Here is a 17,886-nt window from a genome sequence, read left to right as displayed (position 1 = left end):
GTTGTTTGAAGTTTGACGATTAACAAAGTTGGAGCTCATTTTAGTCTGCGACGCTGTAATGCTTCCAAACAAGCCGAGCCTTTGCAAGCCGACTGGTTTCATGTCTGCACGCTTCACTAACCTCTACCTCCTTCACACTTCTTAGTTATTCATATGCACAATAAAAAAAAAAAAGCTGAATCTGCTGAGCATCAGTTAGCACATCTGACAGTTCTGCCTCACTCACAGCACAAGTTCACATTCTGTTCACAAATCTCAAACTTTCACCTTTATCTCATCACAAGAACTGCAGACAAATACCTGGACTGAAACTAATTACGTTTGCATACCAATGCACAGTATAACCACGCAGCACCGCTCCCACCTCTGAGTCTCTCTTTTAAGGCAATCTGTCTCTCCATATGAGCAGAGAATTTTTAGGTGGTTTCATTGGGTCGTGTTGATACAGAGAGCTGTCTGGAGATAAGCTGTAATCTCTCAAGGAAAGACAGACAGTCACTGACAAGATTGACACTGTAATCCCAACTAAACTGCCCCCACACATGACACAGGTAACACACACAGAGCTGAGAGCAGTCATATCCGTTCGGATCAGTCGCTCATCTGTCTATCCAGTTTTGTGCTGACTGTTCAAAGGGTAGAGAGCTAAGTAGCTTTATTTGCCAGAAACTTCCCTGAAAGAAGCTTCTTCATCCGATTGGCTTTTAGAATTGAAGGGGAAATAAATTATGACACAGCGAGGCCTAATCCAGCTATGACTGAAAGACCAAAATATCTGTTGTGGTAAAAATGAGACAAGGTCATATGTTATTACTACAAAATACTGAGCTACCAGCAGGGAAGAGGATGGAAGGCATGCAGGGGGGAGTGGACCCGACAGGAGGCGCTAAAGCAGGACTGAGACTGAAATCACATTATCCTCCCAAACTGTTGCAGCAAATAATTGTTTTGTACATCTTTACTCCGCTTTTTTGCTGTCGAGCTACGTGCAGCTCGTCTATTTAGCCGCTCTTTCTCCGTCTTTAACCTCCACGCGTTCATGCTACGTTGGACAGATGCACGCTTCAGCTTCAACTTCTGAGCCTTTTAAATTCTTTTTTTTTTTTCTCCATAAGAAAACACCTCGTGAAAAATATAGCAACTTCAGGCTTCCCTCTCTCGCTGCCGGCCAGGCAGACAAAAGGAGGAGCGTGTGCCAGAAAATATATGGCGACAATGTTACCAAATTCATCAGACTTAGCCGCAGTCTGCAGAGTGAGGACAGCAGCCTGGCTGCGTATGCAATTCTATAGTCCGATCAAGACTGATGTATACAGAAAATAATAATGTGATAATATTGTTGTCTTATTGCCCAGCACTACTTTAAAATAATGACTATTTGATTCCAGTGTAAGAGCTGTAAAGCTGATTTTTTTTAACTACTGCTATCCAAGCCATGGAAAACTAAAGGGAGCAATATTTGACTCTTATAACACCAGGATTCCAAATCTAATAAAGTACTTTTTAAAAAAACGACTCTCAAAAAGTAAAGAAAATGACTTTCAGAAAAAGTTAATAAGCCTATTGGGCAGATGTTTAGCAGCTGTAACACTGATGCCTCAGAAAATAACCATCCAGTGAAGCCCTCTGAATCATAAATTTTGCATCAGCTTTTCAAAAATTCAACACAAGACATTCTGAGGAGGTCTACTGGCAGCTTATGAAGCAGCATAACACGGCAAGTTTGAACTCAGCGTGAACAAAAAAGTTAATTAGTGATCGAGTGGTGTGCTCATTAGAAAACTCATCAGAAAAGCAACAAAATTGAAGGCAGCTGACCACGTGAAAAGAGAAACATGTTCTATAGAGCTATTTTATTCACGAATCAGCATAAAAGCCCTTTCACAACTTACTTCACCCCATTTCTAAGTTTAGATCCATACAGGAATAAAGGTATAGGTCCTAAAGGGGACTATAAGGGGTTGATGTGAAAAGTTTGATGTTTCAAACCCACCCATTTAGGTCGATAATAAAAGCTTGCTCTTTCTCCTGAGAAAGGCTCAACATATTTACTAGCCCAGTGGTACCTCTTTGCACAATTTATGGAAAGGGAGAATGAGAGCGATAAGAAATAATAGGTACAAATAAGGAAGCATCCTGTTCACTACTTTTTGCACAACTTCCTGTTACAGACTGCAGAATTTGAGAAATAATATAAGAGCGTGGAAACACTGACATATTTGAACGCGAGTATTTGACTTATAAAACAGGAAGTAGAATCAAACAGTTTGAATTGACTGAACGCTGGGTTTTCTGAACAGTTTCAACACTAAATGTATAAGTTGCTTTTGAATAACAGCCTATTTATTACTTTAACCTGAAGTGACTTCACAACTTTGAAGGGCCCTGGCATGGCTGTAGATTCAAGTGACTGTGACAAATATCCAATAAGCACTGGTTGAGGCAACTTCTGTGTGGAAGCATGACAAAGAATGACACACGGAAACCGCTAAGCTCTGTTTCACTGACAGCCTCCCTTTATGGCTCTAAAAAAAAAAGACCGGTAGACCGGAAGACTTTAGTAAAGTCAATAAAATGGCCAGCTGCTCTGTTCTATGTGGCAGGATTAGGACTTTTAGGGTAAAAATACATTGTGCTAGATGTGGAAACATCAGCGGATAAAATTGCAAAACCAACAATACATCCCACCTATCATCAAGCTACAGTGGCAGCAAAAAAAAAAAAACAACAGGAAAAGCTGATCTTAATCAGTCATTTACATTAGTTCCTTTTGGGCTACTGCTGTAATATGGCAGAGAGGAGAGGAGAGGCAAGACAGACGACCCACGTAAACTCCTTGTTCTAATATGACGATTTTCACTCTGCGCAACAATATAATCAGGTATGTTATATTCTAATCCACAAACAGATCGCCCTAAATGTCTGACGCTGGAACAAACGAATATAAAGCATCTGAACATGAGGTTAGATGTCAGTTATCACGTTTACAGACGGGCATTCAAGCATTCAGGTCGGCCCTAAAGACACGCTGCGGGCAGAAAGTCTAAACAAGCCTAATGGCTTTAGTGATTACCGACCGGTTGGCCTTTGATGCACTGGATGGAAAATTACAAGATTTTTGTGGACGTGATAATATTCTAGCACCAACATCATTACACAGACCCACTGACCAGTTATCAGTGATGTGGCTCAAAAGCAAGCATAAAGGGAAAAGGGTTCGGTTTGTACATCACACATCTACTTTGAAAGTGGGCATATTATACAGTCTCTTACTGGTAATGATTTCTTATTTGAAGAGTTATGGCATTCAAATGCTGTGACACCATCAAAAAAAAGAAAAAAGGATAAGACAATCCAGTAATGCTCCATCATAAGACTAACATCTGTAAACTCGAGCAGTCAATGAAATGTAAATGCCTTCAAAACAAGTCCAACATTTTCATCACCAATTAAAATTAACAGCTGTAGCCGACGGTGTGATTTCTGCTGTAAAATGAACAAAGTATCATTACCTTTATTTCCCTCCCATTTGAATAAACTTTATAAGAATTCTCAGTCAAGCGGCACCTTGTGCCTGCCAGCTATGAATCACAGCTTAACAAGGAGGCACGAAGTAGAAGGTTTCGCATTCCCATGGAAGCTGTTTAAAATGTGCAGTATGACTGAGAGCAGCTAACATTATTATTCAACAAAATAACACCTTGCTTTTCGAGATTTTAAGGGGAATCGCGCTCGCATGCTGTAGCTGACAGAGAACTTGAACAGCCACAACATTCGAGGTGGAACCTGCTCTAAAACAATGATTGTGCTTCGACTTTGCTACTGTTTACAGCTATTCTATCAGTAACTGGGAGTGTGATAAGACTCACCCTGTACATGGGGAGTTCCCGTGTAACCTACCATTACACCTTCAGAAAGTGTGTCTCGATGTATGTGGTCCAACAACAGAAGCTCGCGAACAAACATAACTGGAAAAGTTTGATTTGAAAAAAAATAATAATAACAAGGACCAGACAACCATCAAGGTGAATGTGCGGCTCTATTCTTAGAATGGAATTTCAAAGCTGTCGTTCAGATCTTCAGTGCCATCAGACCGATTTATTGTTCGCCCGGCACAACTCGTTTGTCCTTGTTTCTGAGTTTTAAAGACCAACAACACGTCTGCTGCAGGGGTCACACACACACTACAGAGCTGTTCGCCACACTTGACCCCACAACTGGAAATATATCAAAAAGCATCAAACTGTGCTTCAGGGAAGCTTGTTACTCTTCAGACTTTATGATGATACACACATAAGAGGAGAGGGGAAAAAAGAAGTTTAGATGTATAGATGGTAAATGTTGCACCGCTGCCATATGAATATTAACAGCTGCTTACAACAGGGCCAACATGTCTGGACTGCTTGAACAAGACTTGAATTTCATGGGAGGTGTTGCCAAAATAACCTAATGTGCGATTTATAGTGCTTTACACTGCAACTATGTTTTTAGAATAAGCTCAGTAACTTAAGCCTCATGCCATCTCTAACTTGTTATTATCACTGACTACACCCAGCAACCAATCAGCCTTCCTTAATCTCCTTTTCTGAATTTCTATTTCATGGCTTCTCTCCCAGTTTCCCTTCCCAGTCTCTGCTCACTGGTGGCTAAGTTGCTTTCCTTCCACTGCTTTTCACTCTAAAATACCATCATTCATTCTGAGCCAAGCAGCCTCTACCGCCATAAGTCACTTAACGACTCTGGTTTCATGTTGGCAAAAAGGCCTTCGACTATTCAGCTCTCATTATGCGCTTCTTGCGCTGAGCTGAACACATCAGAACTGTGCGTCTGATCTGAGCCTTGGGGAGTTTTTTTGGGCAGATGTGTGTAAAAACAAAGCAACTTTTAATCTTCTTCTTCTTTTCTCCGAGCACTTGAGTCAGACTGAAGAGTTGTGACCCAAATGGCTTCATTTGTGACGGTATGGTAGACCGAGCTTTTGCTGAGGTGGTTCCCCCAGGATGTGAGTGCACAGCCGCACAAAGTCACAGGCAAGCACAAGCTGTCTCGCTTGAAAGAAGATGTGCTCATCTTTGCAATTAAAGACTGTTGACGGCATTCATCTTCAAATGACTCCTACAGAGCACGACACCACCTCCCTTTGGTCAGCATGAAACAGCCACAGTGGCATAACTGCTGACAGCCAGACGACAGCTTTACCAGAGCAGGCCTTGCTTGGAAGGGCTCTTATAAACCAACCCAACACCAAGATGCTGCCTGCTGTGTCAGCTCAAGTCTCTGGGAAAACACAACAGCTCCTGAACACACTGCAAAGACAGCCTCCAACTGCAGACTCCGGAGTGATGTGTGCTCAAGATGATGCGACTCTAAATCATTCAGTTTCAAAGTTCAGTTTCATCCAAGGTGCTTCTGGCAGAGTTACAGGCAGTTCAAATATGGAAACACTCACAAACCTGCATTTCCGTTTAAACTAACATAATTTTGATTGTTTTTGCACATTAATGGCTTTATGAAACATTCAGCTTCATGAACCGAAAACTAAAACAGCTAAAGTCACGTTAACTTATTAGAGAGTTCATTTACTATGCTGAATAGCCAATCAGAGGAATCTCTCTCTCAACAGTGATTTAACATGCTAAATTGTTTGGGGGGGGGGAGCCCCATTCAACAGCGAAAAGAAGAGCGAGACAGTCGGTCGAAGACGGCTACAGATGCTCCAGATGTTCCCAACATCCGAATGGCGGCTTGGTGTGTAAGAGCCCTAAGTAAACCGATGCCAAACCCCGTTCTGCAAGACAGGTGAACATCACCATTTAAAACTGCAGCAATTCGTCTCTGTAGTTTCCAAACGCTGATCGAGTGTTGGTAAGAGGAAGTGATGTTGAATTAAAAAAGAAAAAAGAAACAAAAAAAAAAAAAAACTGTTGAGATAAGTTGACAGCTTCAAATACAGTTTCACCAGGTTTTATATCATCTTTATGCTGATTAAAACAGGATTGAAATAACGTGCTTATTTTGTTGAATTGTGTTTTGTTTTGTGTTCCTTGTTCATTGGCTTAGCTGCAGCACGTCTTTTTGATCTTAATGTGACACACTGTGCTGGAAGCAGAGTGACTGGTGAATAAATATTGTAAATATTGCCGAGCTACGGCAGAAAATTACAGCCATCTCTTTAATTGTACTAAGAGAGATGCTTTCAGCGTCCGTGAGCACGTGGTGTTACTAATTTGATGTACACTGATGAGTGTCCCTTTATAGCGCTGGTTTGCAACAGTTGCTCCGAGTAAGTGACCATCTTTCTTTTTTCTTTTTTATTAAAAAAAGAAGAGCCTTGTGGTGATTGCCAGAACTAAGATTCAAGAGGCTTTATTTATCCCGAGGGAAATCGCTGCGCAACAGTTATGGAACAAGGGAGAAAGTACTAAATAAAATACAATAAAATAGACAAATAAGATCAAATAAAGCTAACATAAAATAAGTAACTGAGTACAATATGTGCAAATAGCAGCCTCAATAAAGAAAACAGTTTGTATAAGCAACAAGGAGGACCAGACACTAATGTTAGCAGGCCAAGTGTTAGAGGTGTTAGAACAAAGGAATGATTTATGTGATGATGGCAACTTCCTCCATCTGTGTTATAAATTCTATGCACAAGCAAATATGCTGGCACACAAATGTCATGTGTATTCGGATTATATTAAGATAGCCCTTCTTAGAGCTTATTGTACTCATTTGTATACAGCTCCACGAGGAACTTCATTATGTACAAATCTATGGCTAAAATGCTTGAATCTCAAATTTCTGAAATAAACAAGAGGCTGGTCAAACTTTTCTGGCACGACAGCGGCCCGTGGAGGAAAGATGCTACCTTGGACGCAGCAAAAACCAGACACCCAGAGTCAAAATCTGCTATCTAGAATTCCCCTTTTATTCCAAACAACTGTCCAAGGCAGTGATCCTTAGCTAATCCTCACTGTGGCTGCCTGCAGGGTTGAGCCAACATGCATGTTTGTGTCAACAGTATTCATGGATGCTGATCCGCTCTGTCTCTCAGGAACCTGAAGAACACAGATGGCTCCGTAGGGAGTCCGGCTAAACTGACCTGCTTTTGGTTTCCCAAAAAAATACGTGGGTTACGTTCAGCTACTGATGCCCATAAACATACTGAATCATGTTATTCTCTCCTGTCAAACACGGCCGCAGGTTATGTTTGCCAATGTGTGAACTCGGAGACACACAAACAGATACACACATTCTGGCTTATTGACTTGCTTATAGACAGCAGGGGAGCATTACACAAATCCAGTGCGTTTTTGTTTTGTAGAGCTGCACTTTAATCATAAGAGTTAGTATGGTGGGGGTGTACAATGCACTCGGTGGTGATGAGGCAGAATATCATATTCATTTCAGTCAGATCAAACAGAAAAATAACCCTTTATCATAAATTATGCTGGCCAAACTAAGCTGAAGTTATTCCAACCGCGTTTTAATACAGAAATCCATCTTTCCTTAAATTTCCTCCAAAAAGACAGCCCCACCAAGATCATTTTTCATGAGAATTCCAAATAAAAAGCTGCGTGTTAACGGTAAACACAGAAGTGTGCTGTGACCCTCGTCCTATTCTTACTGTTATGATGGGACGGGGGTGAAAAGAGAAAGACGATGAAAAATACGTGACATGGGAAAAAGGAGCTGAGAGCTGACGTCCCTCTGTGTTGCTCCAGTTTTGTACCTTTGTTCAAACTATTACACAGTGTGATAAAACAGGTGCCCACCTCAGATTCCATAAGATGCTGAATCAACCCAAGACATGCCTCAGACTAAGGTGAGCAGCACATGCAGGTGTGCAACCGCACTGCAATTGCTTTCGGTGTATGACTAATGTTTACTGACAGTACAACTGAATGCCGTGTGCACATTAACAGTCAAAGTATTTTGCTATTCAGAGAAATACTTTAACCATATCTAATTTTTTTAAACTGGATGCTCTTTAAAAAAAAAAAAAGCACAAATATTCAGCAACATCTCAACTCAACATCTCCTTGCAAAGCTGCTGTTGTGGTAGAAATGATGCACATACACCAGGGTTCAAACCTGGCCTCCAAACAAAGTCCAAACAAAGTCCAAATAACTGCCTGGCATTCATTCAAATAAACCTAACCCTCAACCAGCACTGACATTAAACTGTTCTCCACTAAGTGCCTGGGTATTCATTAACAACATTTGTGTTGTGGAATAAAGTTTGTGTTCAGTCCCATCATAGAGTGGTTCGTTTCGTCTGTGGTTACCTTTTGCCACCGTGCTCAATATCAGTTTTCACCTGTTGCGAGACGTGGCCAAGGGGTTAAATTACACAAGAGTTTGCCCTGGCTGAGGGTGAACATCGTCACCGTGTTGACTCTGCTGCCATTCTGACACGAACCTGAATCATACACGCCGACAACTGCCAAGTTTGATTAAGTCATCTACAGACAATGTAAGCCACACCTTTCCACGCAAGATTAGTCCATTGATTCGACGCAGCGCTTTCTGGAAGCCTTCACTTCGCCACAGCGACCTGAGAGTGTCAAAGTCGTGTTTTGACCTGCTGAACTTGGGCAGGAATGTAAAAAACTTGAGGCTTAATGCAGAACTTACAGACGCTTGCATGTACTCTGACCTGAATCATGAATACTACAGAGGACTATCCGAGTTCTGTGGACAGCTGGTGAGCAGCTTAGGGGGGGGTGACATTAATTACAGGTATGGTGTCAGTTTTGTGCTTCGTAGCTTCACTTGAAACTTGAGAGGATGACAACCTAACACACAGTGAGTGGGGTTCAGTGCAAACACCTTTTGGGCCCAAACTGTACTGCAAAGTTTCAACTGATAGAGGCAACTCAAGCCGAGCCAGTGAGATACTCACAAATTTCTTTTTCCCATCTCCATCCTCGTTGCTCTTCTTTGATTTCTTGTCCTTCTTGGGACCGGCAGCTGAGGCAGAATTACCGGTGGGTTGATCCATATTAATAAGTTAATCCGTTTCCTTGAATTGGTCGTCCAAATAAACACGTGCAGTGGTTAATCTCCTCGCTTCCAGCACAAAAGTGGCGTTCCCAAACTCGCGAATAAATGCGAGTTCCCCGGGGCCTTTGCTAGTGCCTTGTGTAGCTAGCCTCAATTAGCACCGTATTGCTAATAAATTGGTGGAAGCCCATACAAGCCCCTCGCAAAGCCGCCTGTCTGAATCACTGGAGGGAGGGAAATTCAAAGCACAACCCCGAGACGTCGGCACAACAAGTACGAAAACAACCTGTTGCGACTGTGGAATACCACCGGGGCCGCAACTCCACAACTTCCCACACGTAACACAACTTGAAGGTTTAACAATGTGAATATTAGCCCCGAAAATGCACGCTTCAAAACGAGCAGCCGTTAGCTTTAGCCGAGCTAGCTCGTCGGCTCCAGTAATGTAGGTAAAGCGGAGGAAAAAACGCCTCTGTCCACTTCCACAAGTTGCTTCGGCGACAAAAACACGAGCGACGACCTGGTGTTACAGGTGACTCGAGTCAACGGCGTGTCCAAAATTAGTTTCCATGACTTCTTCAAGTTTAGTTAACTTTTTAACCCCTGGTTGACAACGGGGAAGCGACTGCTCTCTAACAGTTGAGGAGTCTTCCTGTTCTTCTGACAGTGTTGGGTGGGGAGGAGCCCGGGCCCTGCCGCTGCACCTGAGATGATTAACTGACAGCTCATCGAGGAGGGCTCCAAGACACAGGCATTATTGTCCAAGTTTGCACCAAGGCTCACCTTTGGGAAGTTTATGTCGCCTCACTTGTAAATACTTGCCATGTAGAGCTACACAGTGGATTGTGCGTCTCAATCTAGAGTTTAAAATGCACAAAGATGAGACGAAAAACAGAGTGCAGAACCCTTAAAGAGAGTCATTTAAGATGTCAGACGAGGAGCTAAAGTGTAGAACAGCCACCACACAGCACAGGCCTGTGGGACTGCCGGCTTCTGCTTGGTACCACTGTACTGGAAATAGGAAAAGTAGCTTTACAGTTGAATAAGTTCCGGGGAGACAAAGTCTCCTGAGGCAATTTAAGTATTGTTTTATTAACTTCATATAGCATATAAACCCAACAACAGAGGATGTTTTTCCCCTCAGGGTTAGGATAGGGTTAATTAGTGTGATCTCCCCCTTCAGCCACTGTTTCTCTCATCACACATCAGAGTTCTATCTCCACATGGCTCAAAGTATGGCAGAGGCCACAGCACATTTAGTCAGTCTTTGATATTGCACACTGCCTGATGATACACAGAGGATTCACCTTACCTTGCAGTTCTGAAAGGGGAATAATTAACTGCGTTCACTTAGTCATGATTATTCCTAAAATGTGGTTAATTGTCAGCAACTTTCCTCGTGCTGCTTGATTGTCAGCCTCTGTGGAGTGCAGGTGCTTTTTTTTTTGTTTTGTTCTTGTTTTGTTTTGTTAACACGATTTCGCAACATTTCTGTTTTGAGACCTGAACTCTTTTTATGCGTTGTGTGTGTGTTTGTGTGTGTGTAGGTTCTCCCTTCCTGCTGTGGTATCAGCCCTTACCCACTTTGCACTGCAACCATGCCGTGCATGTAAATAACGTGACCTAGAGCTCCCCCAAGTGGTCAAATTGTAAACAGCAGGCGCTGCTGTGTCACCAGTAATAGGCAGCGGTTATGGTGTAACCTTTTAGGTTAAAAAGTGGCATTTTGATTCACTTTGATTTGTAAAACCTTTTTTTTCTTTTTTTGGTTGTTGTTGTTCATTTTTATGAATAAAAGTAAAAGTAATATTTTAAAATCATTTTGCAATGTCTCTCAACGTGTCAAGGAATTTCTTGGTCCTTTGCATATAATGTCCTCAAAACAAAATTGCTTTTTTGGTCATCCGTCATAAGTCCAACAGTTGGCACATATTTTGTCTCCTGTTTGAATTGTGTTATTTCAGGGCGTCACAAATCCAGAAATTTAATTTGACCGCAAATAAAAATGATCCACATTTTGTTTTGCTCGCTGCTGTAGAATTAAACATCCCACATCGTCTCGCTGAGGACACAATGATTACTTGTGAGAATTTTTGAATGCAGTTTCCCTTGTCTGGGGTAATTTCAAGCAACCCGTAGGTCGCACAGCACATGAAGTCCGAGGGCTCCTTTTTGTCTCAGACATACACAAACTTTTGAGCACAAATGTACTCTTCCTGTCACACACGCACTCACACAGCCACCGGTACAGGATTACAGAGATAGGCTCATTTGATCTGTCTTGGTATGTGAGAGATGTATTCCAACAACAAGATTGGAGAGGATTTCCACACCACCGGTGGCTCTGAAAAAAAGAGTTTGCTTTATCGCACAGGACGTGTCATACTTTAGCCTCCAGTCTCCATTCTCCGGGATTGGAGGTGCTGACGCTATAAATTGTTGGAGAAAGGTTAATTAAAAGGGAACGTGCTTGATATGGCACATATAAACACCTCTACGGATGCATTAAATAATAAACACCTGGCTTATCACATCAGAAAATGCAGCACCACCTTCGGCGTTGATATTCATTTAGATGTACACACGCAGAAAGACCTCAGAGAACATTTCAATATCTTTATGCAGTAATACAGTCCCTACAACCTGTCAATCAATCATTTTACAACTGACAAAAGACTGGAAATCCGACTCTGGTTGTTCTTACAAGACAAGACAGTCACGTCACAGCCTTACAAAATATCCTATATACAGACAGGGACTGCACTTTCTGTGTTGACATGTGCTGTAGTGAGTCATGTTTTCATGAGGAAAAACAGAACCAGGTACTAGTACTGTGATTCAAACCTCAGGCGCCAGGTCAGATTTGTAAGCAGTTAGATGAGTTAACGAGAACACTGGAATAAATATGTTTCCGGTTTGGTGGGAGCGCAGGTGGCTCATGGCAGATGATGGATTGTTGCACATTTCAGTCAGTATTTAGACTTCCAGAAAGTACGGGGCCATGAGTTGCTAATTAAATCTGGAATAGCTCTGTTATTTTCCCACCTGCCGGAGCACTCTGGAATGCTTTTCTGCTTTGTGTGGAGGATGTGATAAATGCTGGCAACATGTGCCCAATATCAGATTCCAGGCTGTAGATCCAAGCCCTTCTCCTGCTGTGTGCCATTAGTTCAGGGGGACACTTTAACCCTCCAACTAGAGTCTCACTAAATTCCAGAGGTTTTTCCTGGGAAGGGTGGGGGGTTACTTGTAGGAGGTCCGGGCCTCTCTCAGTGACCTGTCATATGGCATGGAGGCGAAGAAAGAGTTCCGCAGCTGGCAATTGATGAAGAACACAATAAGAAGCACCAGCAAGAAAAGCAGTAGGCACATGATTATGTAAGTGATCAGGTCCGGTTTGTGGAGCTCCCCCTCCCGGAGCCCTCTGCCCGCAGTGGGTCTCAGAAGTGCGGCCACGCTCACCGAGCCGCCATGGGAGGCGTTCAGGGAGGAGGGGGCGTGCGTGGTGGACTGGGCCATTAGCGCCAGGTCGAAATCAGAGGCGTCGGTGGAGTTGAGGAGGATCTGCCTCAGCATGGCGCCCCGCGGGCTCACCGGCTGGAGAAGGAAAACACAGGGAGAGGGTTATTAGGGCAACCGACCCCCTGTTTGTTCGGGTTACTCGAATTATAAAAAAAAAAAAAAAAGAAACAGTCAGGAGCACAGACTGCTTGACAAACATGTGAGGCAAATTGCTCCGTTGGGGTCTTTGTAGTCTCTGAGGGACTACTGTTATCCACTGAATCAGTTATATGCATTCAAAATAGGCCATCTAATGTTTGACAAGGTCACTGACACACACAGTACTACCACTCAGTACACCACAGTCACTGCTGAGTGGTCTACAAGCTGGAGACTCCCTTTAATCGGGGCCAATAAACCATATGGTAATATGATTCTACTCTTTGCTTTACTTACTTTGATGTGAGCTGAGAAGAGTTCCGCGGGTGATCTGGAAAAGTCAAATTCTCGGCTCCGCATTCCTCAGCGTCCCCAGTTTTGTCTGCTCCAGCGCCACCAAGGACGCGCCGCGAGGAAACAGCGGACAACCTGCGTCCACTGTCTCTGACAGGTACGAGCGCACCGTCTCCCGTCACATCAGATATAGTCAAATCCACGTGTGAGCGCAGAGCTGGGTTCCAAAACAAAACATTACCGTTTTCCACTGGATGGCTTTTACATCCAAATCTTGCTACGCGCGTTTGTATACGCAGCCTTTTGATGAGAAGCTACTACAACAGTATCCGGATGACTTTTGGGTCTGGCAGAGGTGGGGGAGTTCAGCGACGCTCGCCGGTGCGCACACATGTAGCCCGTGCGTCGTGGTGCGCTACACAACAAGACCGCTTGCGCGCAGAGGACTCAGAAGCGGTCCATGTAGTCCGACCATTTGATTGCCTTTTTTGTCCAGTAAATGATCTATCCATGTTCATTCGATACTATTCCAACGGGCTGCCCTTAAGAGTTAATCGATCAAGTGTCACTAAAACGAAATGAAAGAAGGAATTAATGGAGAACAAAACACATCAGCGCACCAGGTCGTGAAAAGCTTCCCACCTTCTCCCAGGGTTGCACGTGTATGACAGACAGAAGGGAGGGGAGGGGAGAGAAGGAGAAAATTGCAGATCAGGAGAGGGTAAGGAGGAGGCTATCTATCTATCCGTCTATCTATCTGTCCGTCTGTCTGTCTATCCATCTATCTATCTATCTATCTATCTATCTATCTATCTATCTATCTATCTATCTATCTATCTATCTATCTATCTATCTATCTATCTATCTATCTATCTATCTATCTATCTATCTATCTATCTATCTATCTATCTATCTATCTATCTATCTATCTATCTATCTATCTATCTATCTATCTATCTATCTATCTATCTATCTCATGAAGGCCCATTCTCGGAGAGATGACAGAAAGCCCATTCCCCACACTGGTCCATTTCTGGGCCAGTGTGGGGAATGTCTCACACTGAAGTGATGAGAGAACAAGAAACAGGTGTGAGATTAGTGAGAGTGTGCATGAACTCAAAACGGTGATTAAACTGCAGAATAGTTCTACCTGGTAGTAGGTCACTGCGGGGTTTTTTAATATGTGATTTATCTGAAGTGTTCAACTTAGAAAAAATGGACTGCACATTTCTCAAATCAGGTTTGACTGAAGTCTGTTCAGTCTTGAGGAAGGCGTGTTTGGAGCATAGGTACGTTTGTAATATACATTATACACTGCTGCTATACAGACCTACTGAAATAAGGGTGCTAAGGCTGGAGACTGGGAGACAGTTTGCTCATACATGATGTTTCTGACATGAGTGTGCATACAAGGGGCCAGCTCTTACAAGAGCTATGGTGATCTGTTTCTTATTCATCTGCACCTGCTCTGTCTCAGCAGAATGCCGGGTGGGCATAGAGAGCAAGGGCAGAGGGACACACATGCTCACTATTCAACATGATAATCAAATCCTAAACTATAGAATCACTTTGTGCTCATCGACACAAACGTGCGCCATTGGTGGGCAGCAAGCTAGTCTACAAATAGCAGACTTGCATTGACTTGCAGTGACTTGCAGTGTTCCTCAGTGCCCTGTATCAACTTTGTATTAACCAACACAGAGGATTAGAGTTGACCGAAGATTGGTGGAATCTGCCACATGTGAAATCTGAAAACAGTCTGAAGCGTTGTTTGCATATGTGGAGGAACAACAGTAATTGTGATGGGTAAGACGATTACGGCCTAATCCCGTCTCTCTTTATTATTCTATGTTTTTTTTTCTCATTATCTTCGCTTTTACCCTTGAAAGAGAATACTTGTCTTTTAAAAGTATGTTCACATCTCCTAACTTTTACTTGGTTGTTGTAATCATATTGGAATTTTGCATTTAGTCAAATTGCACATGTTTTGGTTAATGTGTGCAAAAAAAGTTGGTCTGTCTACAGTTTTACATAATAAACGCGTAGAACTGACAGTTCATGGAACTGGTTGAGTTGACTCTCAACAGAATGTTTAAGCATGTCACAATTCTGAACCTTTCTTTCAATGTTTTAGTCATGCAAAATGATCCATGATAATGAACCAGAAATCTCTTTACCAGGGAGGACAAGAAACAACCACAGTCCTATTTTTGTAAATGGCACTGTGCCATGATACAACTGACAAACCAGACCAAACCAATATTACAGTCTGAGAATGGTGTTTACATACGTATTCTACAAAATGGACCCTGTAACACCCAATCCTTTTATTTACTCTTTACAGTGACCTCACAACAGAGCAGGAGATAGATTCAGTTGGACCAGATTTCATTAGTTGGAGCGGTCACTGTGTGGGATAATGTCGACCTGCAGTGAACCAACATTCTTAAGGTTTGCGGTGCACAAAAATATAACAATGGAGTTGTTTCCATCATATTTACCATTCCTGAATCTATTAGAAGATTTCTCTCCATTACAATGGTGGAAAAGATTCACACAACAGGTGACCCTGTTAGATGCATGAACACAGCTTGTTAGGATATCACAGGACAATCGTTAAAAGGGTTGGTTGTGTTTCTGCCAGGTGTTTTTTTCCCCCTGGTACAAAGCTGGGAAAACATCAGATGTATTGTTAAGAAATATCTGGTCAAAGCAACCGGATCTCATGACGGAACATGAAATAGCTACAATGATTCACAGTGTGAAACGTGGCTGAAATTGGTACAGTTTCCCTGCTACATTGTCCCTAAATTGTTCTCCACATGGATACAGCTTAAGTTTCGATTCGCTAACATTATTGTGCTGCCTCTCCATGACAAATCTGTCATTTTGTACAAAAAAAGAATGGAAAAAAAAGTGAAAAGATTCATACATGAACACATTTGCAAAGGCTGTCAATATGGATAAAACATGTAAACATTTGAAATGGTATGGCTCCACCACAAAACAGTTCTTCATTTTGCTCACCAACAAGCACAGTAACTTGGTTTTAAAGCATATGTTGATACCTTTTTGAAAGCATGCGGTGGAGTTTTGATGTCTCATTAAACGGATGTTTCAAGTTTAAAGAATGTTCTGTCTGTTTCAGCAGATAAGCCAAAGTGACAGAAAAAAAACCCCTCCTGCCTTTTGAAAGTGGCGCTCTGCTTACCTCCTTGCCACAGATTGCCGTCCTCATTCACATGTTACACATGCATACAGGAGATCTGTTCTAATCTTGTCAAAATCTTTGCTATCAATAAGTGGACAGTGTTAAATTTGCAAAGCTGCGAGCCTGGACATAAATGCTCATAGTCTGGTGACGTGGTTTAGTTGAAAAGAGAAGAAGACAGGGAGGTGGACAGAGGTTTTTAGTGCACCGTGACATGGATGGTATGTTGACTGATGCCTTGCTTTGTGGCTAATTGGAATAGTTATCAGCTTTTATTCAAAAGCTGTAACTTATTACAAAGGAATTTCAATTAGGAAAATGGAATCGTAATTCTCCACGAGCGCAAACATTATAAAGAGGCTCAGCTCTGCGGAGGCTGCGTCTCCCTCCTGAAATCATGTCAAACTTCTGTTCATTAAGCAATGGCGCCGCTTCTTCTGTGTATTTGTTCATCTGTTCTCCCCTCCGGGTCATTTGCCACACAGGCTCTGTGCATCACAGTTTTTAATATCGTGCGCCCCTTGTCTTCTGGTTGCCTCTAATTCCTTCTTCGACCATCTCACAGTTGTGTGGTCTTGTTGCACAAACTTTTCTTTGTGCCTCTCCCTTCCCTTTTCTCCCTTTTTTGTCTCTCTGCACCCCTTACTGTTTCTTAATCCTTCTAATCCATAAAAGAAGGCAAAAAAGACAACCCAGAGTGAGAGATGAGAGAAAAAAAGTTTACATATTTTTTTCTTACTTTGATAATGTTGTTTTACTTGCAGGAAAAAGAGAGACAGAAAAGTGCTTGAAAGAAGCTTAATGTTGCCAATGGTGGGACATAAGCAAAGTAAATGGCAAGCAGTGCGAGTCAGGGGGGATTATATATGCGAAGCCTAGACACAGCAGCCACACCACACTGTCTGTCTTTCATTTAAACACAGTGATAGCACACGCAATGACAGGAACTCCTCTGCACAGTCAGCTAACCGGAGAATTGGGTCTGCTCACGAGTTGCTACTTTGTTAGTCTTATTTTCCTCCCTCCTGGAGGAGACAGGATCAGTGCTTATGAAATCTTCATTCAAAGCATTTTGCCATGTTTTGCATCATTAAGCTTCAGTCACCTCAAATTATGCCAAGTCAAGTGAGGGCAAATGAAAGAGCACTACCAAAAGAGGTAATCTCTCGTCGCAGCAGTGATTTACTCAGCCGTCACGGCTAATTCCCTTGAGGTAAATTGCTTTAGTCTGTGGAGTTTTGTTTATTTTGCTTCATCACAGAGTAACATTGTTTTCTTGCTTTCCTCAGCACGAGCTTCACAGAGCTCAGGAGTCATTCACCACGCAGGCAAAAATCAAACAGTTACCCTAAAGTAATGTTTAGAGCCTATCCATCTGCTTCAGTGGCTTCCAAAGCCCCAAATCATGAATGATCAATAATTCTAAACAACATTAAAAAAAATCTTCATTTGTGTGCTGAGATACTCACAGAGCTGCACATGATTTCTGATAACAGCGATATTCCAAGATAGACTCTCTAGTCACACAAAAGACAGATTGTAAGAACACTTCCATGTGCGTGTGCTTCCATTTGCACGAGCAAACACACGTATAAGAGAAACCTGACATGTATAAACCACAATCTGGAATACACACACTTCCCTACACAATTGAATAAACACAGAGAGAGAAAGACAAAAAGAGAGAAAGCAGGCAGGCAGTCCCACAACACAGA

General features: G+C 42.4%; 2 protein-coding genes across 2 annotated transcripts in view; both read right to left on the bottom strand.

Moving 5' to 3' along the window:
• LOC140317779 (protein diaphanous homolog 1) overlaps nucleotides 1-9,669 on the bottom strand; it is a 43,176-nt gene extending 33,507 nt beyond the window's left edge. The window contains exon 1 of the mRNA XM_072395289.1: nucleotides 8,906-9,669. Within this exon, the coding sequence (XP_072251390.1) occupies nucleotides 8,906-9,004 (99 nt within the window). The 5' untranslated portion in view covers nucleotides 9,005-9,669. The remainder of the gene's footprint in view (nucleotides 1-8,905) is intronic.
• Nucleotides 9,670-11,627: 1,958 nt separating this feature from the next.
• Nucleotides 11,628-13,668, bottom strand: LOC140318612 (uncharacterized). Its single transcript, XM_072396427.1, has 2 exons — nucleotides 12,964-13,668; nucleotides 11,628-12,603 (listed from the first exon to the last, which is right to left on the bottom strand). Exons 1-2 carry the CDS (start codon nucleotides 13,024-13,026, stop codon nucleotides 12,250-12,252), a joined length of 417 nt encoding a protein of 138 aa, XP_072252528.1. The 5' UTR covers nucleotides 13,027-13,668; the 3' UTR covers nucleotides 11,628-12,249.
• Nucleotides 13,669-17,886: the final 4,218 nt, after the last annotated feature.

The sequence above is a fragment of the Leuresthes tenuis genome, unplaced genomic scaffold (genome assembly GCF_036924035.1).
Source record: "Leuresthes tenuis unplaced genomic scaffold, fLeuTen1.0.hap1 SCAF_11, whole genome shotgun sequence".
Taxonomy (NCBI): domain Eukaryota; kingdom Metazoa; phylum Chordata; class Actinopteri; order Atheriniformes; family Atherinopsidae; genus Leuresthes; species Leuresthes tenuis.
The sequence above is the reverse complement of the archived record's forward strand: the minus strand, read 5'-3'. Positions and strand labels throughout refer to the sequence as shown.